Genomic DNA, 27,547 nt, shown 5'->3' on the forward strand with positions numbered 1-27,547 from the left:
ATGCTTTGAGAACAGCTATTCATAATCAGAAAAGCCACGAGATATTAAAAAAAGATCACAAGCTATTACGAATAACAGCTTTTTAAAGCAGTGCTTTGAAAACGGGAAGTAGAAGATAGACTAATAGAGAAAGAATAAAGGCAGCTTTCTTAGGAGAGAGAGAATGTCTACAGCAAATGGAATGTGGTGCTGAGAGGTAGGCACTCTGGAAGGCAAGCCACAGGTAGAGGAGCTATTTTGTTCTCTCGGAGGCGATATGTCTGCCAGATTAGAAGCATCAGTGCCCTCTGTTGTTCGCAAAAGAACTGCAGAACTGCCTGAACAGGCCAGGCGTTTTTGCCTTGTAAACAGACTTCTCTACGAAGTGTAATTGATGGCAATCTGTAGGCGAAGGAAGGAAGGAAGGAAGGAAGGAAGGAAGGAAGGAAGGAAGGAAGGAAAGAAGGGGGGAAGGAACTGATTGATTCGTGGTCACCTTTGCATTATTTGAGCACTAGCGCCCAAATGTTTGAAACATGAAATGTATTGAATCTGTTCGTTTCTGGCCTAGCTCCTTGAGTTTATTACCATAGGAAGGAAGCTGAAATTTAAATTCCATAATGATGAAGACAAGGTTAATAATGGGAAAGTTCTATTAGCTTCATTACACATCCTGTTTCGTTTTGGCGAACCTCTCCTTTACACATCAGCATTCAACTTCACTTCAATAGAAAAACACTGAGTTCGTGTTCTCCTCTGCGTAAGTTCTCTTTCTCAAAGATGCTTTTTCCCTGTTGTCCACATGGAAAATGCAGGCACGGGAAACTTCTCTTAAACTCACATCACGTTAAAATTAACATTGCTCAGTTATGTGTTTTACTAAATTAAAGATTACTGCAAGAATGACAACTTCATTCAAGCAGATCCTGTGGAATTACATTAAACAGCTGCTGCCGAACAGCTGAGGACGAGGGAGACCATTTTGATCTCCCCAGCACCGGGATCTAGCAGGGCGCTCCCCGCACAGAGTTATGAAGAACACATTGTGCTCCTCACGCCCACACACAGTTACTCCCTGGCTTGCTTGTTGCCAAACACTGGGCTTTCTAATCACTTTGTATTCAGTCAGAGATCCAGGAAGTCCAAATCCAGCCAGACAAATGCAGAACAGCTTAGCCACAGAAGCAGCTTTAACAGGTGCCATCGGGAAGGACTTAGGGAACCTGAGAGACACTACAAACAATGGGAAATGCTGGTCAGCAGCATCTGTTTGCCCTGGTGCACAGGACGGCACCAGCCATTGAACAACAGTTTGCCACAGAGGACAGTTAATTGATCCTTAAATGATGGCATAACAGTGCAAAAAAATACTGAGACACCTTACCTGCACAGGCCCCCCTCAAACAGACTGCTGTTGGATGGCTCTCATCTGTTCCCTCTCCTCTGTGGAGTGCCAGAAACGGAATGTGCTGGAATAAACAGCCTGTACCTGTCCAGAATTTCAAAGGGGTGAACGGACGATTTGATTTAAGCAGGTGCCTTCCCGTTTTGAAAATAATCAACTGAAGAATGCCACCGTGCAAGCATGTAGTTGGATGGGTCACAGTCCTCATCTGTGAGGATATCCACACTTCGGCGGACCACACCCAGGTATCACATCTCTTGACTATTTCTGGTTTGCGAGGCCCGCTTTGATCAGTGGTGGATGGGCTCTCCTTACCACGCTCTGGATCATCCTTTTCAGCAACAACACTTGATTACAATGCGTTTAAAAAAGTTGGCTGACCCTGCCACATCCTTCCAGATCCTGTCGCTTATGACTTGTGATCCTCATAAGGAATGAGAAATAGTGAACTGACAAAAAGCTCCTCAGCTTACGTGTGTGCTCGGAGCAGGCACCAGAGAAAAACTTAGAGGGTCCTGTGTGTTTACGGAGAGCAAATTACAGAAGAAATTTGGAAAATCTGCATGAAGGTGGAAAACAGCCTACATAAATAGCTCTATTAATATTCAGACTCTTGGTTTGGTACTGATAGTCAAGGAACAGAGAGAGAGAGAGAGAGAGAGAGAGAGAAAAGCAAGGCTACATTCTAAGTGCTTTGAAATTACAGGGAAAGTGTTTGCTTCTGCAATTGGGAAAACATTTGAATGTTTTGTAGGTTTTCCTTATTCTTCTAATTCGGGCTAGAAAATGAGGTCGCATTCAATTAGAGTAGTTTAACATTCTGGGATCACAAAATGTCCATTTCTTTCCCATCTGGGTAATGTGGATTAAAAAACGTGATACCTGTAACTCTTCTGAGCAGGCCTTGATCAAGGATGTACATTTACAGGTGAATCGAGCGTCTGTCCTTGATGGTAAATTCCAGCTTTACCCTCTGCTTCAGAAGCCTTTTCTTTTCTAAACTCTATTTGTAAATCAATAATCATACCCCGATATAATCTTATTGGAACACATTTTTTTTGTTTTAAGAGGAAGGACTCTGTTTCAGTAGTATATATTATTCAAAGTGCAGATTACCAACATCATAAATTCAATCCTTATAAAATCTCCTTTCTAGTTCACTTGCAGAAACTGAGGAAAATTGGGATTGATGGAATAAGCAACATTATATACAAAATAAGGGTGAAGGTTTATGGGACACTACTCATTAATTGTGCCTTTTTTCCCCCTGAACACTGGTGTTCCTTGAATTATACCAAATACCATTTTCATAGATGAGTAATATTTTGGTGTTTGAATAGACTCTTTGTATAAATAAATTCATTTTGCTCACTATAAGAATCAGGAAACTGAGGTTGAAAGACTTTGAATCCAAACTTACACAAATTGTTCCTTTTAGAAGTAGGATTGAAGAGACACTACCCATAGATATTTTGGTATTAAGTATTTATAAAGTGTTTGACAAAATCATGATATCCAGTTTAGAGGGAAATGAAGTCATTGGGCCTCAGTGTCCAATCCTTCTACATTCCTGCATCAGGGATATCTGGAGAAATCAGAGAAAAACTCTTTTGGCGTGGGTGAGGTTGAGGGGAGGGGGGCGGGATTCGGCCCCTCTTATTGCCATCTCATTGTGATGACATAAGGGAACAGTGCAGAGGAACAGAGCTGTGTGAGTGATCTTGCGCTAGGACAAAGGTAGGACAAATGGTAGAGTTACTGCCATTATTTTTATCACATGGTATTGCCACAGGGTGGGCTGGGGGAATGAAGAGGGTGCTAGAACAGAAAGAGGAAGCCTGGGAGAATTGTGGCCATGACTTTGGAGTTTGTCTCTGCCACTTATGCGTTCCTGTGTTCCAGGGCAATTTAAAGAACCTCTCAGAATGTTTGTTTCAGAGTCTGTGGGACTGGAAAACTAATACTGTTTATTTCACAAATAGGTAAAGGGGCTACAGGAGATTATGCACATACAAGGATTCTGGAAGCTTTAAAGCTATATGCTTGTGCTAGCAATGAATAAAATAAAACAAGTAGGCCTATAAAATGTGCCAGTGCCATTTAAGCCGGTTTGATGGGTTCTTAGATGAGGCCGCCTTTGCTAAGTCTTACTGATAATTCCGGATAATGATCCAAGGCCTCTTGAGTATGTTGAAGAAAAAAAAAAAAAAAACATTTAGGTGAAATCAGGGTGTCTTAAGGAAAATGTTCAGAATTTTATGCAAGTAAGGATGACGAAAACCAGAGCAGAATGGTGTGTGCTTGTCTGGGGTGGAGGTGTGTAAGTGTGTACACGCACACACGCGGTTCATTTCTTTGGGAAGTAGGCGGTTTTTGGCATCCGGAACCGGGTTTTGTTTACTTAGCGCTCGGCGACTCTCTAAGGTCTCCACGTTAGGGGGTGAAGAAGCAGGGGGTATTTTTAGGCTTTCCTCAGACGTTCACCACAGGCCCGTCTATTTATACAGGCCAATTGTCAGCTATAGAGTATAAATAAATGATACAATCTTCCAAGTGATACCTTTAAAAATTAATAAAATCTGTCTGCATTTTTCAAGTTCGATACAATTCTTGTTCTATTACCAGACAAAGGAAAAAATGCCATGAAAATGAAGAACTTTAAGCAAAGAATATTTTAAATGCTGGCTTTGACACCTCTTCGCTTTGCAAAGTTCTGTAGATACCAAACTGAGATGTAAAACATCGTACACATGAAATTAATATCTTGCCAATTAGATGATTTTGCCTATAAATATCAATGCTTTATCAGTCCGGTCTTCTTTTTCTTTTAATCAGCCTTGCTTGGGCCTACCTTACCTTCCTCCGATCCATGAAAACCACGTGTCGTGGCCAAAGAGCACAGCCTCTAGTGACAGAGTGTCCTGAGGTCCCATCCAGGTTCTGTCACTTAGTGGCTGGGTTTTCTCAGATAAGTCAATATCTGAGTTTCATTTCCTTCTTTTCATTTCTTCTTAAAATTGAACCACGATCATACCTATTTATATATTATTATTAACACTAAATTAGACAGTTGCACAATAAAAGAAGGCTACTGTTATTTTTATCTTCTTTGAGGTTAAACAAAATAATATATGTAAAGCACACAGCACAGCACTTGAGACATAGTTGGTACTCAACAAACGTTTTCAGTTTTTCTTTTGACAAAAACTCTAATTTAAAACTTGCTAAACCTGGGGTGCCTGGCTAGCTCGGTTGCTGGAGTGTGAGACTTTTTTTCTATTAATTTTTTGTATTTATTTATTTTTGAGAGAGAGGGACAGAGCATGAGTCGGAGAGAGGAGGAGAATCCGAAGCAGACTGCAGGCTCCTAGCTGTCAGCACAGAGCCCAATGCAGGGCCCGAACTGACAAACCGTGAGATCATGACCTGAGCCGAAGTCGGGATGCTTAACTGACTGAGCCACCCAGGCGCCCCTGGAGCGTGAGAGTCTTGATCTCGGGGTTGTGAGTTTGAGAGCCTCGTTGGGTAGAGAAATTACTTAAAAATAAAACCCTTAAAAAACAAATAAGTAAAACTTATTGAATCCTATATTAAATAATAATATTTCTTCATGTTTGTATATTTCTTTACAATTTACAGAATGAGTTTAACACACAGATAACTGCCCTGTAGCAAAGACTGAAATATAAATATAATACACCATAATACAACTTAAAAAGTAATAGCGACACTATTGAGTATGTCTTTTACAGATGAATAAGCTAAGTACAGAGAGGTTAAGTAACTCAGCCAAGGACACACTCCTAGTAAGGGGCAAAGCTGACCCAGAAGCTCATACAGCCTCCCAACCAGTAGCTCAGTCAGCTTGCATGACTATATGTGGGGCCATATAGCACTTGGCAAAGGGAAACACCTCAGCCTTTCAACTCAAGAAGATAAAGGCTCCTCTGCCCAGCACAGTGACTGGAACAGAGCAGGTATTGGATTGATATTTATCAAGTGAATGGAAGAAGGAAAAGCAAAATTCCAAAGCAGATGAGAAAAGTCAAGGAGTAGCATCTTTAATAGACACACCTCTAAATGACATCTAGTTATAGGAAGGAAAATTAAGGTCCTGTGCTGAGTCCTTTGATGGTTCAGCCAGCCATTTCTGGAGAAACTTTAGACTTTCTTTTTGACCCTAGCAAAGTAGGCTGCAAGCTTTGGTAAATAGAGCAGAAACAGAGACATTTGCTAATATGGAACCAACATGAAAACCTGCTCAGGGAACCACAGAAAAATATACTTGCCTAATCTCACCTGGAGAGTGAAACAAATGGGTAATACATAAAATCGAGTCAAATGACATCATGAAGGCTGATGTAGCTCCAGTGGCAGTAGGCCAGCAATATTGCTAGAAGAACAGATGGAAGATGGGACACATTTGTAGCCAAAAAGAGACTACTCATAGGTAACACAGCGTGCATTGCCAGGAATAAAGATGGTGAGATGTGGAAATAACCTCTATAAGTCCTATGTTGTGTGCGTTTCTTAAACTTATTAATCGTGGCATGTATTTTGAAAGTCTTTGACTAAAATCTGTGGATCCCTAGCACTACTGAACCTTTGCTTTCAGGACTGTGTTCAGAGGGGCGTGTACGTGTGTGTGCATACGCACGCGTGCAGGACTAGACTCAAGTGAGGTAAAAGATTTGATTAAAACATCAAATGAGTTACTCTACGAATATTGTACGGTTGGCGTTTACTTTCTGAGGAAAAGATGTAGGCTTGCATTGCTCCTGTGTGTAAATATTTTGTTTAGCACCTAGTACAGTGCGAACAACTATGTGATAAACGCTTGCCAAATATAGTAGAAATAAATAAATTGATCTGATGCCTTGAAGTTTGGTATTCCTTATTTCCTTGACATTTGTTTAGACACAAAGTAAAAGAGACTCCAGCAGATGGTACATTTCTTACTCCCTCATGGTTCCTTGTCCACCAGAGATTGATCTTTTTAGCTTTGTTCTCTTCAAGCACTTAACCCTTTCAAACCTTTCTACCAGCACCTTAGAAGAAAAGAGGGGTGTGGAATAAAGGGACAGACCACGCGCCATGTGGCACCATGTTGAGAGGAATTGCAAGTAAAGGGAAGATCTGGTAGCTAGTAGCCGGCAATAGAATGGTTGACAGCACCCGCGAAGTGTCCCATGAGTGGGATTAGAATTGTGTCTGTTGCTATGCTACCCATTGTGTAGCTGTTATTGAGCCTCAGTCTCCTAGTCAGCGAAACTGGAATATTATTAAGATTACACCTTAATAATCTTAGTAATCTTAATAATCACCTGAATGGCTCAGTCGGTTGAGTGTCCGACTCTTGATATCAGCTCAGGTCATGATCCCAGGGTCATGGGATCAAGTCCTGCATGGGGCATGGGGCTCTATGCTGAGCATGGAGCCTGCTTGAGATATTCTCTCTCTCTCTCCCTCTCTCTCTCTCTCTCTCTCTCTCTCTCCCTCTGCCCCCTCCCCCACTCATAGTCTCTCTCTCCCTCTAAAAAAAAAATATAAAGTTCAGGTGAGCTAAATTATGGGAAATGCTGATCACAGTCCTAGCATACAATAAACTTGTGACACTTAGCAACATTGACCATAATCCTGATGCAAGTGACGATGATGGTGACAATGATGAGTGTGGTGAGGATGTTGGTGATGGGAGAGCACTTTGTGGCTAACAGCCTGCTAGGCAAACTCTTAAAGATCTGTGCCAAGATCTGCTTCTAGCTTACATTTCTGGATCCAAGATTTCCTTCAAATATGCTCTTAGCGTTTTTTTATGTTTATTTATTTATTTTTGAGAGAACGAGAGGCAGAGAGAGAGAGAGAGGCAGAGAGAGAGAGAGAGACAGAGAGAAAGAGAGAGAGAGAATCCCAAGCAGGCTCTATGCTGTCAGTGCAGAGCCCGACATGGATCTCAGACTCACGGCCCATGAGATCATGACCTAAACTGACTGAGCCACCCAGGTGCCCCTATGCTCTTAGTTTTTGGAAAATTTAAACCAACCCTCTAAATTAAATTTCCCCAAAGACCAATAACTTTGTATTTTTAATATGAGGGATCAATGAATTTTATGCCATGGCCAGAAAACGGTTTTATGACTGAGATATTTATTCCAGGGTTCTCTCCATGATACTAAGAGTCACTTTGAGATGGTGTAATGTGTTAGTTTCGCCACCTTGGCATCCTCTCCTACCACTCATAGCAAATGAATAGATTGTGCCTGTCCTGTAACTTTTATTCTCTGCCCGACTCTTCTCATACTTGCCAAATTTGGCAAAGAGCAACTTTCACCATATGCTACTGGTGCAAAGTCATGTCTTCTTTGGTTTGAAAGCACACCTTTTATACAAGGACCTGTAATCCAGTTAGCAGCCTCAATGCATTGGTCTCTAATGACTCTCTAATGACTGACCAAAGGAGGAAATCACTCCATTAAGCAGATATACTGGAGGCCCCGTACCTTGTTGGAGTTAAGAATTCAATCTTGAACAACTGAAGCAAAGTGGAAAGACACTACCGTCCTCATTCAGTGTTACATTTTGCACTTATCAGGAAAGGTAGAATGCTCCCCTTTTTTTGAGGCAAAATCTCCCAAAACTATAAATTTTCAGGTTTTTTGTTGTCTGGGAGAGTCTAACACCAGAGGGCGATGTGAACACAACATTTTAACTAGTTTTTACATGCAGTTTATTTTGGGTGTGTAAACAAAGTAAGCATATTTTGTGTCCCTAACCATTAATTTTTTCTTCTTAAGTTTTTTTTCTCCTAGGAACTGAAATTTTATCTCTCCTCATTTCTGCATTTCTCAAAGAACTGAAAGATTAAGAAATCATTCGTCATTTAACTGGTATTTATTGAGTACCTACTATATGCAAGAGGGAGTTAGTGCAGGAATGGATAAAGGCTCGTTAAATAAATATTTATTGGTCAACTGCTGAATACAAGGTACTCTGACAGGGACTGTCAAGATGAATCAGGCAGTTCCTGGCCTCAAGGAACTTCTGGTCCATTGAAGATGTATGATTATGTGCCTCTCTTTTGTCATTAATGACTGTTTCACCTACCCTGAATCTTTCCTACCCCAACCATCTTTGAAGGCTAGGTCAGAAAACCTATCTCCTTCCTCCCCTCTTCCAAGGAGAATTGGCTCTGTCCTTTCTAAGGCTCTAGCCTGCTTTGTAAAGACTTATCTCATCTATGAAGAGCATTACACCAGGGCGGGAATGGAAGGCTGGGGTAGTTATCTGAAGCAAAACTCCCGGAAGCAGGGGTGCTCTCAGTATTTCAGTATGTTTGGGTTAAGTGGAGGTTGGTATACCTAGGTTTTTTGAAGGAGAATTATGAGAAATATGCCAGGAAAGAGGATTTAGGTCAGATTGTGAACAGACTTGAATTTCAGGTTACAAAAACCTTGATTTTGACCCACAGCAATGGAAAATGTGAGACAGAGTGCTTGAGAACAGCATACTTTTTGAGTTGAATGAGAAAGAGGCATAAAGTTGGAGACAGGAGACCAGTTAAAACCACTCGCTAGGAGATTCAGGCACTTGGAATTTAACTTGGAGAATACAGAGATGATTTAATGATAAAACCAGCAGATCTTAGAAACTTACATGTTTGTTGTCATCACTTACATGCAGAAGTGTGGTATTTTTTGATGACTAAAGCGTTGTATAACCTACCCTTTCTCATAACAGTGACAATCCAAAGCTCACAAGGTATGTGGCTGTGTGCCCGCTATACTTGCATTCATTAATTTGTTTAGTAAACGGTCATTGAACATCTTCTCTCAGTCCAGCCCTAAGCTGTGTTCCAAGAATTCAGAGATGAGTAAGACAGGGTTCCTGCCTTCAAGGAGCTTCCAGTTTAATGGGAGAAATACAATTAGGTACGAACAGAAAGGAGACTACAAAGGGATGGTGCAATATGCTGTGTTTCCAGGGAGGAGATCTTTCTGAATTTGCAGGTGGAAAAGACATAGGTGGGTATGTGCGGGCATGTTGGGACAGGGTCGTGGGAGTCCAGGTGTGTAGTGACACAGGATTGTGAACAGGTATGAAGAAGTAACTATAAACGGCACTGACCTCCGAGAGCTTTTAGTTCTCTAGGAATGGCTCTCCCTTTACACAACGTTCTGTTTTGCTAGCCAATGTGATTTTGTTACTTTGGACGGTCTTCCCATGTGGAGACAGGATTGTGGAAAAAGAGCAGAGACACAGGTTAGGGGCTGTGATAAGTCAATGCAAGTTACAGTGGAGAATCAGTTTCTTATATGATTTAACAAATTCCAACTGAGGGGCGCATGGGTGTCTCAGGCGGTTCAGCGTCTGACTCCTGATTTTGGCTCAGGTCATGGTCACGTGGTTTGTGGGTTCGAGCCCCACTCCGGGCTGTGCACTGACAGTTGGCAGAGCCTGCTTGGGATTTCTCTCTCTCCCTCTCTTTTTGCCCCTCCCCCACTTGAGCTGGCTCCCTCTGTCTCTGTCTCTCAAAAAATAAATAAACGTTAAGATGTTTTTTTAAATTCCAGCTGAAAACTAACACTTTAAAATCTGCCCAATGGAAAGTTAATTCAGAACGTGGAAAAATTAAGGAATGTCAATATATATAAAACCTTATGTTGATAAATGTGACATGGTAAATTCAAAGCCATTCCAATAAATGTCCAGTTTAATACAGAACACCTTGGCCTGCAAATAATCTCTGGGAGCAAGGAAGATGGTTACGAATAAATATTTGAACCCTTTAAGTTGTTGACAATTTTTTAGTTACTCTGTTGGCTTTACAGAAAGGTGTGTGGAAAGCATTATTTTTCCTCAAGCATCTAAGACAGGGTTACCATTTCCTCCTCCTTCTTTTTTATAATGTTAAGTACATTCCTTTGCAGGGCTTAGAAATCTCTCTAAATCCAAAATTGAACAAAAAAGGCCTCCCCTTGTGCTTTTTTGTCAGGCTGATGAAGCTGTATAGAAATGTAAATGTCATATAAGGCACGGTATGTGGGAAGCCAGAATTGCTCTCTTCTCTTAACCCTCGCTCCCTTGTAGGAAAATTCTCCGATTTTGCTGTGTGTGTATGTCTCTTGTGTAAGGGCATTTAATTAGCTACAAGTTACAACAAAGACTTTTGAAAGGAAAATGTATCTGTGGTGCAGATGCCTTTATTTTCATTCGGTGAACAGCCACATTTTAACTCCCTTATCAAGAGCTGCATGAACTGCCCGGACTAAATTGGGAACATCTCCACACTGTTTGACAAATAGATTTTTTGTAAACTGATTTAGCCTTTTCATTGTTTGCATTTCATTATATAGCAGACTTCATGTCACAAAATCGGTATTCATTCAAAATAGAGAATTTAGAGATAGGACTGTAGCCTGATAAAAAATATTGCACAGATCAGGCCTATTAAGCATAAAATAATAGCAAGTCAGTGATCCAAGGGGTTGTTGTTCAGCAGGAAAGGGGCTAACATTCTGGAGGTCAGGAGTCAGATTCAGGACTTCAGATGTGGCCGTGGCCACATTTACAAGACAATCTGCAGGGAAAATAGTGACGAATGAAAGCGTCTGTCTGGATGGACTATAGAAAAGAGACAGGTTTGTCATTTGCATTAAACCTCATTCTCCCGAGGGGCCAGAGGTGGGAATTGTAGGTTTTGCTGCGTCTCGGCCTGTTCTGGAACACCTGCTCATCAGTTTGGGTTTCCGCGGATATAGAAGAGCCATAGTAGGGAAATCGACTTTGAAAAGAAGTTGAACACAGAGATTGTTTTTTTCATTTTTCTCCTCAATCCTTTCGTTTGGATCAGTGGGTCTCCAACTTGAGCGTGCATTAAAATCACCTGGAAGATTTGATAAAATGCAGATTGCAGGGCCCCACCACCCTGGGTTTCTCCAGGTGGGCCCTGAGAATTGACGTGAACAGTTTCCAGGTAATACTGATGCTTCCCTTGGAGAAGCAGTACTATAGACTCTCTGTGGCAGCCCCTAGAGAATCAGACGTTAGCATTTCAAAGCACCTGCCATTAAATCCACTGGGCAAGGGTCCCTGGCAGCCCTGTCACTTAACCTCAAGTAGCAAGTCCGGAAGATCATGGAAGACAGTTTGTGTATAGGGATCTTCTTTGCTAAGTGTTATTAAAAAAATAAAGCTATAATTGCATGACATCTTATTCTTGCCTCTTTAGGAATTCCTTTCTGTTTCCCACAGCCAGGCAGCTTTTTAGTTCAGTTTAATGAGTCTTTGGAGATCACCTTTTGTGCACTTGTCCTAAGAGCTGGGATTATTTATAAAGATGAACAGGACGCAGTTTTATTCTCAAGAAGCTTAGAGTCCTGGGAGAATCAGACAACTAAGAGGAAAACGTCAATAGCGTTTGGTTAGTGGAGACGATAGAAGATGCTGGGGTCTCTGTCCTACAAGAAGTCTCCCTGACCCCCCAGGTGAACTAAGTATTAAGGATAAGTAGGATTTTGTTAAGCAGAAGGAACAGGGAAAAGCAGAGAAAAATGAAATGCAGGCATGAGTGTTCAGGAATCTGCCAGGAGTTTGAAAGTTCTAGAATTTTTTACTTACAAGTGAGCTGATTTTTTTTTTCTCTCTCTCAGATCTGGCATCTGGTTATCTCCATTCAGCACTACCCACCCCCCACCCCCAACACACGCTCTCAATTTCATTTATTATCTCTTAGAGACATAATCACCATTGGTTGTAAAACCTTTCAAACAATGCGTAAGAATATAAGGAAGAAAATGAAAAGCAACTAAATTTTATTGTTTATGATACCCCTATTCATATTTTATTTAACCATTTCACATCCATTTTTATTCTGAAGCACAGTGTTAGAACATACTTTTTTGTTTTTTAATGTTTATTTTTTTGAGAGAGAGACAGAGCATGAGTGGGGGAGGGGCAGAGAGAGAGGGAGACACAGATTCTGAAGCAGGCTCCAGGCTCTGAGCTGTTAGCACAGAGCCTGATGTGGGGCTCAAACTCATGAACCATGAGATCATGACCTGAGCCGAAGTCAGATGCTTAACAACTGAGCCCCCCAAGTGCCCCAGAACATCCTTTTAAATTATACTCAGCAACCCAGTGAAAACATTGTGTGGGTCACTTTTTTCTCTTTGATGCTTGAAAATATTGTACTTGTTTTAGTTAAATATCATAAACCGATGGATCCATGAAATTCTGGCACCTTGGCATGACATCAGCATCACACATGACAGCATCGCATGAAAGCCGAGGCCCAAAATGCTTTCCGGGTTGACTTAAGCTATATGAGGTCACGCTCAACTTCCCCACTTTTTTCCTGTCTTTTGCAACATGGGCTGCAGTTTGAAATCGCCAGTGGACCTCTTCCCCCAAATACCACTGTGTGGCTGCCACTCTCAGAGATTCTGACCCAGAGAACTGGGGAGAGAACGAGGATTCTACAGTTTTAAAAAGTCTCCCTGCGATTCCACTGTGGAGCCAGATGATCTCATTCTGTGATTACTGTTGGGCTTTAGGACAAGAGCATGGCCTCAACAACAAAAAATTGGTGCCTCATCAGCAGGACTAGGGAAGGTCTAGAAGTCACTTGCTTTTAGTGACCAGACTTAGAACATGGGCCACTGACATTTCTGCAGGTTAGAAGTAGTTTTTATAGACTATATGTAAGAATAATCTGTCCTTATATTTGCATAATTCACAGTCAGCTTGGATTTACATGATCTCATTTGTTTTTGTAAATTCCTGATAAAGTAAAGCAGGACTATTTTTTTTTATCCTCTCTTCCCTGTTGTTAACTGTTGTTCTTTCTTTTTTTTAATTTCAATTTCAGTATAGTTAGCGTACAGTGTTATATTAGTGTGATTGTTCTATTTTTTTTTTAAGTTTATTTTGAGAGAGAGAGAGAGAGAGAGAGAGAGAGAGCGAGCATGAGGGAGGGTGGGGCAAAGAGAGGAAGAAAGAGAATCCCAAGCAGGCTCCGTGTTGTCCGCACAGAGTTCCACACGGGGACTCGATCTCACGGTTTGTGAGATTATGACCTTGGCCGAAATCAAGAGTGGAAGTTCAACCGACTGAAACACCCAGGTGCCCCGATTGTTGTTCTTAACAGATGGTAACGCCAATTCAAAACAGTTTAGGTACTTGCCCAAGATCACAAAGTCAACAAGTTGAAAAGCCAGAATTGAAACCAGGTTTTCCAATACCATGGTCATGCTATTACTTATACTTCCTTTATATGATTCAGTAATGGTAACATAATGATTCCGGGTCCTGTGGTAAGCAATTTACCAGTGGTTCTCAAGTCTCAATTTTGGCAGCATATTGAATTTACCTGGGGAGATTTAGAAACTCCTGATGCTGGAGATTATAAATTAATTGGCTGAGGTGCAGCCTGGGGATCACGGTTTTTCAAAGGTTGAAACCACTGCTGTATAGAGCATTTCATTTAATCCTCTTAATAACAACATGTGGTTAGAATCATCACCTTGCTAAAAATGAGGAAACAGGCACATAGAAGAGGTCCGTCCATGCACCAGCCCACCAGCTAAGGAATGGTAGAAGCCAGCCTCAAAACAAGGAGGGAACCAGCTCTTCCGGGTTGGTTGTCTGTCTTCCGGTTGTCTGCAGCTCTTCTGGGCACCATATCTGTCCCTCAGGATTTTCAGGTTTTTCCTTCAGATGTTGAATCAGGACAAGCTGAGTGAAAACAAGTGAGCATACACGAAGAGAAACCAAAGCACTGGATTTCGAGTTTTCTAAAAGTGCAAGAACCACATTCCTGTCCTTGGATCAGCCCTAGTAGTGGAAGGCAGTTTGTTTGCTTGTTTATTTAGGCTTTTGTTGTTGTAGGACTTGACTCATAAGACTCAGTGCCTTGAAACATGAAGTTTAGAAAATCTAGATGGCAGTCAGTGAACAACAAAGTGAATTCTGAGCTATTTGTTAGAATAGAAGCTGCATGTGTTCCTGATGGCGCTGCTGAAGAATTTTAGAGCAAAAGAATTAGTGATCCTTTACCCTAGGAGTTCTCACACTGGGGAGTGTCAGAATCTCTTCCAGTGGTCATTAAAACGATTGCTGGCTCCAGCCTCTGAGCTCCAGCCTGTGGGGCCTGAGAATTTGCATTTCTAACCGGCCTCCGGTTGACGCACAGTCTGCTAATCTGGGCCCCACACTTTGAGAACTACTGCACTAGTCCCATCCCATTCTTCCCTGAAGCCCAATGAGGTGGAGTGCTATGGCCAAGGTCACAGATGCCCGAGAACTGTTGCTTCCCAAGCATTTTTTTTCTACCATATCTCATGTCTCTGGGCAAGATTGGGGAACTTCAGTGATTTTTTTTTCCTCTTACCCTAAAAGTCAGGTGGATGTTAATTTCAGGGGATAAATATTTGTGTGAAAATATCGTTTAACTCTTCGGAAGCATCAGATTTGGGATGAATGATACAGTCTAGAAAGGCTACTCATTAATGTGTTGTAAACTCCCACTTAGGAATTTTCCTTTCTATTCTCTTAAGAAGAGAGGAGTTGATGACCCAGAAAACCAAGCTCTTAAGTAAATCATTCAGTTACCTGACACCAGTCAGGGCCACCTAAGGATGTAGATTTATTTATGAATACAACTTAAAATATGATTCAAAACTAGTGAACATTTGTCTAGAGGTTCTCTCCTGTGGCAAGGGTAGGGACAGGAGAGGGTTTTGCTATCACTATGCAATCTCTTCTTAAGAATAAAATGAATACTGGGGGCCCCTGGGTGGCCCAGTCAGTTAAGCGGCTGACTTCAGCTCCCATTCCCAAGTTGGAGCCCCAGTCGGGCTGTGTGCTGACAGCTTGGAGCCTGTTTCAGATTCTGTGTCTCCCTCTCTCTCTGCCCCTCCCCCACTCATGCTCTGTCTCTCTCTCTCTCTCAAAAGTAAATAAACGTTAAAAAAGAATTTTTAAATAAAGACAAAAAAAGAATAAAATGAATACTGAAAAACACAGTCAACATTTTCTCCTAATTCATGGGGCTGGGGTGCGGGGATGGGAGGGGAATATAAAAATAACAACGCTTCTTTTCTCATAAGTCTAAGTACAGTTTTATTTAGTGAGTAGTTAATTCTTAAGGAGTGAATATAGTAGCCCCATTAAAATACTGACAAGATTTCTTCAGAGAAACACTGAAACTCATTTATAAAAAAATCAAGCAGCATGAATGCAATGATTTTGGGCAAAATCAGCAATTTCCTGGGCAAATACTTATTGAGTCTAAAATGTCCAAATTACAGTGCTAGGTACCGGACAGATGATTAAAAGCCATCAAGAACTTTACTAAATGGAAGGGCGCCCGGGTGGTTCAGTAGGTAAAGCATTCAACTATGGCCAGGTCATGATCTCATGGTTTGTGGGTTTCAAGCTACCACATGGGGCTCTGTGCTGACAGTGTGGAACCTGCTTGGGATTCTCTCTTTCTCCTTCTATCTCTCTCTGTCTCTCTGTCTCTCAAAATAAATAAACTTAGAAAAAAGTTTACGAAATGGAGAACACAGAGAAAGTACAACCTACTATGATACAAACCAGATAAAGCATGTCGATGGTGCAAAGCATTATGGGACACAGAGGAGAGAGCCACTGATTCAGCCTGGGGACCCCTGGAAAGGGCTTACAGAAGAACAGACATTTCAGCTAGCCTCCAAGGATCCGAAGGGTGTTCTGTGTACTTTGTAAATTTTGTTGCTAAGCATTTTAGCTAAGTGACAGCCAGAATTACAAAGAAAGGAATACTTTCTTTGCAATTCCACATGGTTTATTTATAAATATGTAACTTTCTCACGCAGTAAGAGCACATGAATTAAGTCCAGTAGAAATAAACAAAATGTTTACATTTACATACAGTACATCTCAAAATATTGATTGGGATTGAATAATTGAATAGGACTGACTGCTCAATCGATGGAAATGAGGCCAGTGGGGGGGCCAAACTGGGAGGCTGTGACCACAGAAAGAGCCCATTAAAGCTAACACTGTCTCATTTAATCATCTTTGCTAATAGAGAAAACAAAATGTAGCCATGTTTCCTTCAAGATCTTCCTAGCCATAATATAGCCAGGACTAAGACACCTGGCAGTATGCGGTGCAGGCCCCTTCTACAGCCTTCTGGAAAGATTGGAGAGATGAAATCAATCCTGAAGATAACACTGATGTTTATAAAGCTCTTACGTTATATGAGTTGATTATAGTTTTTAGGTTTTTTTTTTTTAAGTTAATTTATTTATTTTGAGAGAGTGAGTGCACATGAGCTGGGGAGGAGCCGAGTGGGGGAGGGGAGAAAATCCCAAGCAGGCTCCTCTCTGTCAGCACAGAGCCCAACTCAGGGCTTGATCCCATGAACCCCATAAGATCATGACCTGAGCCAAAATCAAGAGTCAGTCGCTTAACCGACTGAGCCACCCAGGTGCCCCAATTCCAGTTCTTTTTTTACGAATGACAAAATTTTAGAAAATTTCCAGGCAAATGTGTTGATTTTAAAATTGAATTTAATTAAACAAAAATGATGAAGAATGGTTTTGCTCCTCCTTAGGCCTCTTTGTTCTTTGGCTTAGATATTCTAGAATTAGACTTTAGCTACATCACTCTGAAACTTAGGGAAGAGAAACTGATTAACAGAGAGGTACACCGAACTTTTCTGGGAAATCAGTGATAGAGAAGGGAAATTGAGACCTCAGGTTTTCTTTCTGCATTTACATTCTCACTACTAAGGTATATGTTTATCCCAGGAAACTTACACAGGGCCGGGTACAGGCTGGGCATCCAGTACGTAGGTGTTTCTGCAGTAAGTAAGGTATACAGCTCGTGGGAGCAGCTCCTTCACTTGCCTAAAATGAGTATTTTGGTGAGCAAAAATGTGTACTGGTGCCTGCTTTCCTGTACTCCGGTGTGTCTTTCAAAGAGGATGTAACAAGATTTATGGGAAACCGCTTGCGATGAAAAGTGCCAGAAAGGTGGAATTTAAAAAACAAGAAATTCATGTCCGGACTTGGCAACCTAACAATTGAATGTCTTTGGGCAATGAAATTAAACTCTTAGCCCTCAGTTTTGTCATCTACACAGTGGGAATAATAATAATAGAGTTTCTTCCTGCCTCACCAGGTTATTGTGAGGAACAAAAGAAGCACGTGTGAAACTGCTTTGTTGATGTTCAGTTATAGCAAAAATATGAGATATTCTAGCTGTTAATTACAATTAAAAAATTATAATTTACAGCTATACTTCTTTACCTGGTTATATTTTAAAAATGTAAAGTTTGAAAAATCTGCTTCCTTTGTTAAGTTTTACTTCTTTGTTTAATGTTTCAATTTCTCCAAGGGTGAATTAATCTGTTTCTTTTCTCTTCTCCCTGATGAAAATTGTCTTTGATTTATTTAGTGTTCTAATTCAAGTGGTAACTGAACTCTAAAAAACTGGGGTCTTTAATTATGTTATTTGCTTTTCTGTAACACAAAGTTTGATTGGATAGGGCTCCTGACACAAATGGCTGTGCAGTGACAAACCACAGGTGAGATAAGAGCCCCCAGGATTTCAGAGTGACTATTGTCCTCATGTCCCCTCCCCCATCACCATTCCTGTTATTTTAATCTACCAGGGAAATGGGGAGGGAATTCTTTGCCTCACTCTCTTTTGCATCCAAACTATGGTTTTCTAGAAATGTTTTTGGCTCTCCCTGATGTGATGTGTTCTCATCCGGTGTCTTGCTCTTGGAATGAAACCACCAAACAGAATATGCCGGACTTGGTTAAAGAATTACAGGCAGTAAAGAGAGGAAGAGAGTGGCCTAAAGCCAAGACCTTTGTCTTTTTCTGCTGATTAATTCCCTTCTTCCTCTCCCATAAGAAGAGAGATCCACCTCCTTTCTGAAAGTGTTCAGTATTCAGTGCTGTTCCAGCATAATGCCGTGTAGAAATGGAGCTATATGGCCATTCTTCAAGGGAGCCTTGTCAACATTTAACCAAGGAGACCCTGGAATCCTTAATATAGAGATTTTTGTGTTGTATACAAGAGCTATTTTTGAACACTTTTATAAAAAAAAAAAAAAGGATTTGTTTCCAGGACACATCTGGGATATGGTGATTTTTAACGCCTCACTGTCAGGTTAAATGAGAAAATGTTTTCATGTTACCCTGGTGAGGGTCATAGATTTAAGTACTGATGTGGCAGCATTGTTTTAATAATAAATATTGTTTTTCCTTATCTAGTCCTTAGTATGAATATTTGGAAAACAGAAAAAAGAGAAAAAAGAGGAAGAATGTGATCTCTCAGAAGACTAATTAGGGAAGGACAGGAGCACTTTAGAACAGCAAATCTTGTCCTCTCATTTTTTTTTTCCTTCTCTTTTGTCTCTTTCTACCAGCTCCCTCCTCTCCACTGACTTCTGATTTTTTTTATATCATCTTATCGTTTAAAATTTTCTATTACATTGCTCTAATAATTTCACCGAATTATAATCTTTACATTTGGCAGCAGTAAACCAAGTAACAATATTGGTCATTCATTCACTCATCCACTCACTCATTCAAGACATCCTCATTGTATTTCTGTAACATTGACGGGGGTGGTTCCTGAGTTCCCTTGCTGGCTTTGGGGAGACCCTCAGAACTGGTGCAGCCTCACACATGACAGTTGGGGAGGGGTTAAGGTGGGAAAGGAGTGGCCACTTAATAAAAACTGGATCTCTAAAGGAAATGATAGGCCAAATGGCTTCGGGAAACGACAAGTAAATACCTGGAGAGAAAAGAGAGAATTTATCTCTACCAGTTCATCCCCACGGCTTTTTAAATATATGAGTCTTTTTGTCTTTCTAAGCTTTTGGAGAAAGTGAAAGACAATTTGGTATACACTTGGGTATTTATCTCTTGGGATGTGATGTCCCTTGGCTCTTACTTCGGACCTTTGTCCTCCGAGGGCTCCTGTCTCAGCTGGAGTCCCTTGCACTGGAGTGTTGTCAACGACTGTGAGATTAACATTAAGAGCTTGTTACTAAGAAAGCGCTGGAAAGGGGAGACATGTAATCTTTTCTAATATGAGCTTTTCTACTACCTGGGTGTGAAACCTGGGTTAAGACTCTTAGCCACTCTGAGCCTTATTTTTCTCACCTGCGAGGTAACCAAGTTGGACTCATAATCCCTGTGGTCTTTCCCTGTCTGTAATTCCCTGTTGCCCAGACTTTGTGTTCTGCCATAGATTAGTGGCCATTCAATGTAACAAGAGCAAAGCCTTGTGAAGAAATTGAGTTCTTGGAATATCTGATCAAAGGAGCTCCTGGGTGAATGAGCTTGTGCTCGGGATAGTAATAAAATCAACAGCATTATTGACTGAACTGCTACGGTAGAGGGATGTGGAAGAATGTCTTAAAGGGAGAGAAAGGGTACACTTTCTCTCTCCCCTTCTTTCTGGTAAACAATGCACCACTGAATGCTGTGGAGAGTCAGCGGAATCACTTAACTTTCCCAGATCTGTCTTCTTCAGACTCATGCACAAAACACAATGGCTAGCTTTAAGGGGGACATCTTTCGTCCCCCTCATTATACTGCGCCAATCTATGCGCGTATGCCAGCAAGCAGTTCATATCCTCTTAGGGCAAACGTTACTGCTCTTTTCACTGGGGGAAAACTTTTCTGTATTAAGCACCTTGAACTCCGAGTCAAGGATGAAGGCCACGTGAACTGACATTGCCATTTCTTTAGATCCCTTCTTTTATTTAGTGAGACTTAAAAATAACATGGCTAACATTTATGGGAGGCTCACTATGTGTAGGATGACAGTAAAATTTATTATCCAAACTGAGGCACTCTGGAGAGTGTAAGGAGGGAGTACTGTAAATTATTAAGTGAGGGCACCTGGCACAAGTCACAATGTCTTGGCCCATCGGGTCATATGGTCCCTCCCAAAGAGGACCAGATGCGGTGCTAAATTACTTTAAACTCTGTTAATCCCCATGACAATTTTACCAGATTGTTCTTACTGTTATTCCCATTTAATAGCAGAGGAAACTGAGAGTCAGATGGGTGGCATGACCCTAGGCCAAAGCCTCGTCCCTCATATTTGAACTCCAAGCCCAAGGCCTGCCTCCAGAGCAGGCACTGAGGCCTTCCATGGTCTCCTGACTTCTGCTGGGGATGAGACACACACACACACCCCTAATTAATTTGCCTTGCTTAGGGGAAGCAGATTTCTATCAAATGTGTTCATTTATATATATATATATTTTAAATTTTTTTCATGTTTTATTTATTTCTGAGAGAAAGAGAGAGAGACAGAGTGCGAGCAGGGGAAGGGCAGAGAGAGACACACACACAGAATCTGAAGCAGGCTCCAGGCTCCGAGCTGACAGCACATAGCCCGATGCAGGGCTCGAACTCACAAACCTTGAGATTGTGACCTGAGCCGAAGTCGATGCTTAACCGACTGAGCTACCCAGGTGCCCCTAAATGTGTTCATTTATAAAAAGGAGCCTTAAAGAGTGCGTCAGACAGTTCTAATATAGGAAAGAAAGACCGTAACGTAATAGCCTCTAAGCCTGTTTATATGGACACCAGATGCTATATAGCTCCCCCCCCCCTTTTTTTTAAGTGGTCCTTCGAAAATTTGGACAAAGGGGTTAAAGGAAGCAATAGGAAAGGAGAACTCTCACAGAGTGTTGAACAGTCTTATAGGTCAGGAAAAACACACTTGATGCTTTTTTGATGTTTCATGGCTGTATACATTTTTAACTTTGACTAGATACTGAATGGGGAGGTTAAGATGGGTAATTTGATCGTTGTACTGGCACCAAAGCAAGTATTCCTTTATTCTAAAATCTGTCATATTTGTTCCACTTCCCCTTTGCTCTTGGTTTCCAGTACTGCCCCCCTCCCCCTTCCTCTCAGAGTTAAGCTACCCTTTATTTTGGACAACACTATCACACACATGATTGAGTCAACAATTTATGGCTTTTAAAAATAGGGATTTTGTCCTCTCTTAGGTTTATTGTTTATCATAATCATCTTTCAAGTGAAAAGGCTAATTTACTCTTTCTATAGGAATATTTTAAGCTTGATTATCATAATATTACAGCCGCCTGAAAAGGTCTAAAACGGGACATTGACCTTGAATGTTTTCTGCATTTAGCTCATGGTGCTTAACATTCAGGAAAGAATATAACTGCAACTCATTTATTAATGTATAATCTGAAAATGTTAACTGTTGCTCTGTAAATACATGCCATGCAGATTACGGAAGGCTCATAGGATACTATAAAATGTGTTTGGTATTTTACCAGGGTACGTATGTTGGCAATACAGCATAACGAAAGTCACTTTTTCCCATTGGAGCTACTGTACTTTATAATTTATTTTTTCCTGATATTTTACCATGTATATCATTAGCTTGACAAAATGAAAGTAAAATAATCCCGAATTAATTAAACAGAAACCAAATTGCCTCCATCAGTTTCTCTTCCTTTGATTCTTTTTTTTCCCCCACTTTCACAAACACTGGGAAGAGTTTGGTGGGTTATGGAGGTGAGGTAATTGCTCCCCAGAGAATGGGCTTTTCACATGGACTTGGTAATTTGGGAAGGGGATGGATTTATAGGACAAGAGGTTTGTCAAAAGGAAAGGTTTTTATTAGTGCTTCTGTGGAAGTGATCACTTTCTGTAGAAATGATTGCTTCTTGCCAATCGAGACAATAATTTAAATATCAAAGCCTGTGCCCTAGAAATGAAAGGCAACAGAAAATGAGGTATGATGAATTGATAGCAGTTGGGTAGTGATATAAAGTGGTCATGCTGATTCCGAAAAGGAGTCTTCCTGTTCCCCGTGGGAAAGGTACGCGCTGAAGCAGGTTTACAACGTAAGAGAATTCCCGAAGCACAGATGAGCAAAGTAGGGGGAGACAAATGAGGTGGACCCGCTCAAGGCCACCCAAGTCCTGAGCAGGGCAGAGGGGATCCTCCTATCTAAGCCTCTTGCTTGCCCATCGGCATTCTTTTCCCAGGGATGTTCACGGTGGGTTTTCCTTCAGAGTGAAAGATAGCACTTTTTAACAGTCTTGGCTTGCTTTTTGCAGTATGGCACATTATCCTATACATAGTCTATCAAAGCCAGCAGGGAAGATGGTTCAAAAAGTTAAGCAGCTTTTTAAAGGTTTTACGGTCTTGAGGAAAGATCCACAAAGGTAGATTGTAAGGCCATTTGCAAATCTAAATTTGTTAGGCCTTGTTTAGTTTTAAATATTTAACAGATGACCAATGTGCAGTATAAAATCAAATTTGCTTCAGAAATAGCGTGACAACTATAGACATTTTAATACAGATTAGTCCTGTTCCTTTTCGCAAAAGGAAGATGGGAACTAAATATAGCTATTAACATGCAATAATGGCAAGAATGAACATTTCTCATCATCTTTTAGCAACGTAAGGATTCATTGTTGGAATGTTTTAGGAAATGATTCTGACTAAAACACAGTAAAACTTCCGGTATAGAACACAGGAAGCTACCTTTTGTTGGCAGGTGAGTTTTGCTGGTTGCCGGTCTGTTTTTTTGAAATGGAAATGAAGTATATTTTCTGCTGGTGTCTGTGCATGAGTCAGGGCCTAAGGATGAAGTTGTTTGGATATTTCTGACCGTACCGTTTAAGGAAAAAGAGATTGAAACTATGTGCGGACCCAGGGCCTGATGCATAATAGATGGATATTAACTAATTTATTAATACTCTGTGTGAAATAGTCCTAAGAGGTCCTTTTGTTTAGTTCCATGTATCCTGCTTTGGGTAGACTCCTTGTGGTAAGATTGTGAAGTGTATTGCCTGATTAGCAATATGTGTTTATTCTAGGCTGTTTATCTATGTTTGTTTCATTTTTTCCCTCGTATCCTTTGTAGTTGAGATTCTAAAGGTTTATGCTCAGTGTTGCTCATGATGTGTTTGTTTCCTGTGATTATCCACTGTTTCCCCCTTCAAGGTGAGACAACTGTGGCCGGGGAAGATTCTTGAGATGACTAAGCTGTGTGTTCATAAAATATTCTGGGAGCCGTTTCGCAAGTTTAGTGCAGTAGATATTATTTTAAATTTTAAATTGGTTAAACTGGATTCAAGACAGTAGATGTAATCTCAGGTCCTTGGCTTGTAAAGGTAACGCTCTATTCCCAAAGGGAAGCATCCAGATCCGTGTGTGCACGTACACTCGTATACTTCTGGCAATTCAGAAAGCAGCTAGCTCAGTGGACACTGTATCTTGCGTTGATGAAATATGGTGAGTGAAAGATCAGTGGGGACTATAGACCGGATGTTTGTGCATGTCTCTCTGTGAGCACAGAAAAGACCTACACACGGACGAATCTGAATATGTTTAAAATATATACCAATGAAATCAAACGGTTCATACTTGGGCAAATAAGTACCCAAAGGGAAATAAGAAAATTCCAGGAAGTACAAGTTAACTCCTATGAAATGTGGTGACTTAAGGTCCATCGGTAAATAATTAACTGCAAATCTTGTCTTTAAGAAGCCATTTCAAAGGAGTAGTAAACAGGTTCTGTCACAGCGTGATAATGCAAAGAAACCAAATACAGTACAGGATTCTGCACAGGTGCAAAATCTGAATGTGTTAAGTACTTTAAGATGGGTTGAGTGAGTGCATTAAATAACATTAAATAATCTTTATTTAGAAAGAAAAAGTCTTGAGAAAAAATATAAGAAACTTTTTTTTTGGTATATTATTGAAAAATGTGTACAACTGGATCTATCAATTACCCTGAGAATTTTAGTTTGTTCAGAAATGAAGATCGTGATCTTTGAACCAAAGATGTTTTTCTTTCTTTCTAATGCAGCTTCCATATTTTTCATTGTATTTTAGAAAAGTCATGTTTCTATTTCAAATGGCTTTTTATTTATTTTTTTAATTATAAAATGATTACATGTCTCATTTTAGATTGAATAGACCAATCTTTTTTCTTTTTTTTTTTTCCTGGTGTCTGCAGAATGCTTGGATTTTCTTCTACATCTCAAAGCTCTTTTAATTCACCGCTCACAACCAAATTTACATCTTAATTGCAGAGTTCACATTTAACAATATAGACAGCATAATGCTACTGGTAATTAAGCTTTTACTACCTGCTTTTACACAGTATTCTCAGGCACAGTTTTTGCTATGTGAGTTCTCATCTAAAAACTTGTATGAATTTAGCCCACAAATAAAAGGAATCAGACCCATATCTTAGATATGGCTAAATACATGGCAGGGAAATTGCTTTCTTCTGTGGGGGGACCAAATCATGTCTGTCATTTTTTACATTCTGAATTTTAATGTGGCTGTTCTATTTTAGTGTTGTTTTTTTTTTAAAGACCTAGAAAATTTGAAAGGGTTGAGAGAGAGAGTTGAGTTCTGATTTAGTGACTTCAACTCACACCAAATATCTGAACTAATTTATTTTGATCTCAAAGATTATACTATTTATATCATGGAACACTTAAGATGCAAAAGGTTGGTAGCAGTAGAGCTGACTTGTATCAAAATGTGGGTCTTCCAATCTCCGTAAGGTAGTAGCTTGTCATAAATAGCTGGTATCTATTCCAATACGTTTGGTTGTATAAAATAGACTGTGGTTTAAAACAGGACCTAAGAAAACTCTTTGTTATACGGAAACTAAAACGCCTTACACATTATTGAAGGGAAAATGCCTTTCTCTTCTTACACCACGTTAAAAAAAAGAAAGAAAGAAAGAAAACAACACTTTTGATTGAGAATTCTTAGTTTCCTAAATTATCATCTGTAGTGGCCAGACTCTGTGATGATTTACAAAATGCTTCTGGGTTGATTTTTTTAAAGCATTCAGAGTGTGTTATGCATAGACACAAATACGTACACTGCATTTTATTTGGAAACTGATGTTTTGGGTAAAATCATATATTTGTATATGCCTCCCAGTTTGGAAGCTTGTATTGAAATAAGTATATGATTAAGAACACTTTTAGTGCACTGTGTAGTAATGCTCTCCATACCCCCCCCCCCAGCCAAATGCAGTGTTTATTTTGTAAAGTGCAGAGATGGATTTAATGCACTATTTCCCCCTACAGCCCTGAGACCCCCACCCCTGTAACTGGAGAAGCCAATCTGTCCTGCAGTTGAAAAGCTATGCATTGTATATCTGTATGTAGGGAGGCAGGAGGTAAAGAAATGTTTATTACACTTATAATTTGCATGAGCATTCCCTCAAATTGTACTGATGCACTATTTCCTCTTCTGTAGTTGTGCAAAACTGCATTCCGCCTCGGAGATGACGATCCCAGGGGTTCACATGCCCGAACAATTTGGAAGAATGCCTTTGATTTTTAAAATGCCCAGTATGTATCAGGAAAGCAGGAAAAGACGCGATTACGAATAAATGGGAAAGTACAGCACTAAATGCGAAGCAGCCCCCAGGGGTTGAAAACACACACAACGGCAGGACAAACTTAATTCTCTACCTTCCGCGGAATCCTTTCCCAAATTAACTGAGAGTGTGCGTGAGTTCTTCTTTTCAAGGCAAAGTAGGTCTTAGGTTAGAAACCAAAGACAAATCCCTCCAGTGCTTAGAGAGTTAAGTTAGTTATGTTTCTTTTGTAGCTTCCCAGAGAAAGAAAGAAAGACAGACGGAAAGGGGGGGAGGAGAGCACAGTTATCTGCTGGGAGCGTTTCGATCGCTAGCGTCGCCGCTCCCTTTTTCTCTCCCACCGCCGGTTCTCAGTCCCCTCGGTTCTCTGCACCCTGCCTACCTGCCTGGCTCCGCTCGCTCCGTGCAGTCTCCCGTCGCCTCCCTCCTGATTGGGCAGAGGCCCCCCAATCGGCTGCGCGGCTGGGCCGGTGGGACTGCATATGTAAAGCCCTACTTCATATTAATAAGCTCCAATCGGGGCTTTAAGTCCTTGATTAGGAGAGTGTGAGAGCTTTGGTCCCAACTGGCTGTGCCTATAGGCTTGTCACTAGGAGAACATTTGTGTTAATTGCACTGTGCTTTGTCAAGGAAACTTTGATTTATAGCTGGGGTGCACAAATAATGGTTGCCGGTCGCACATGGATTCGGTAGAACTTTGCCTTCCTGAATCTTTTTCCCTGCACTACGAGGAAGAGTAGGTACCTTTTTCTTTCCTTTTTTAAAACTCGTCGTGGGGGTGCGCGTGGGAGGTGTGTGTGTGTGTGGACGGAATGTATCTTTGCACACTGATTCAGGTAATGCCCTGGGTATTTTGTGTGCACGAGTGCTTGTTTGTGTCTGTCTTGTGCCTTTTGTGTTGAGGGTGATCTCCTAATTCAGTAAGTCGAGAATTGTTCTCTGACTACAATGTTACCTTTGAGGCAAAGCTCAGTGACTGTCAGTAAAACAGCTGTGTGACAGTCACTTCTTATTCAGGTGCTAAGAATAGGCACTTGGCACAAATGCTTAGTGAACTGTTAAAATGCATCTTTTACTAGGACCCATTTTCCCAAGGAAAGATGTTTTAAAATACAATATTCAAAATGATTTATACTATTGAGTGCCTCTTATGTATTTGCAGTTTGACAGATATTTTCAGCTCCCTGTCATTTCTTACCGCGCAGAGTTAGAGGCAAAATTGCACATTTACTAATTCTCCTTCAGAGAACAATTTAAAAACTAGCCCTATGCAATTCAGGGCTAGAATAATGTTATTTGCATGGTTAGCGTTAAGTCGGCACTTAACTGACAAATCAGTCCATTAAGTAACATGAGATTTTCACACATTATAAATATTTAAGGGGAGAAAAAACTAAAGAAGAAACACTAGTGACTTTTAAAATTTCCCCTTGAATAGACGATGTTCAGATTGTGGATTTGTGCCATGCTTCATGTCCAGAAAATAGAGAAAAGTACTTTTGTTCTTGCATGCAGTTTAATTCGTATTTATGAATATCTTTATGCATATGGGTATATATATGTATTTGGAACCCTAGAGGTGGGGGAGAAGCGTATGGGGGGTAGGACAAGTAAATTAGGCATTCTTGAGTAAACGAGTAGGTCATAAACTTAATTTCAAAGCACTGTTAAGATAAAATATTAGTATACCCCGGGAGCTGTCACTGGATCATCTTTCTGTTGAGTCAGTTATATTGCTTT

General features: G+C 40.6%; 1 protein-coding gene across 13 annotated transcripts in view; it reads left to right on the forward strand.

Moving 5' to 3' along the window:
- ESRRG (estrogen related receptor gamma) overlaps positions 1 to 27,547 on the forward strand; it is a 624,471-nt gene that overhangs the window by 371,554 nt on the left and 225,370 nt on the right. The window contains exon 1 of one of the 13 annotated variants that reach the window (XM_027074967.2): positions 25,462 to 26,543. The exons of 11 other annotated variants lie outside the window; for them this stretch is intronic. In XM_027074967.2, the coding sequence (XP_026930768.1) occupies positions 26,488 to 26,543 (56 nt within the window). In that variant the 5' untranslated portion in view covers positions 25,462 to 26,487. Of the gene's footprint in view, positions 1 to 25,461; positions 26,544 to 27,547 lie in introns of those variants that run through there. One more of the 13 variants, XM_015077397.3, reaches the window with a different exon arrangement.

The sequence above is a fragment of the Acinonyx jubatus genome, chromosome E4, assembly GCF_027475565.1.
Source record: "Acinonyx jubatus isolate Ajub_Pintada_27869175 chromosome E4, VMU_Ajub_asm_v1.0, whole genome shotgun sequence".
Taxonomy (NCBI): domain Eukaryota; kingdom Metazoa; phylum Chordata; class Mammalia; order Carnivora; family Felidae; genus Acinonyx; species Acinonyx jubatus.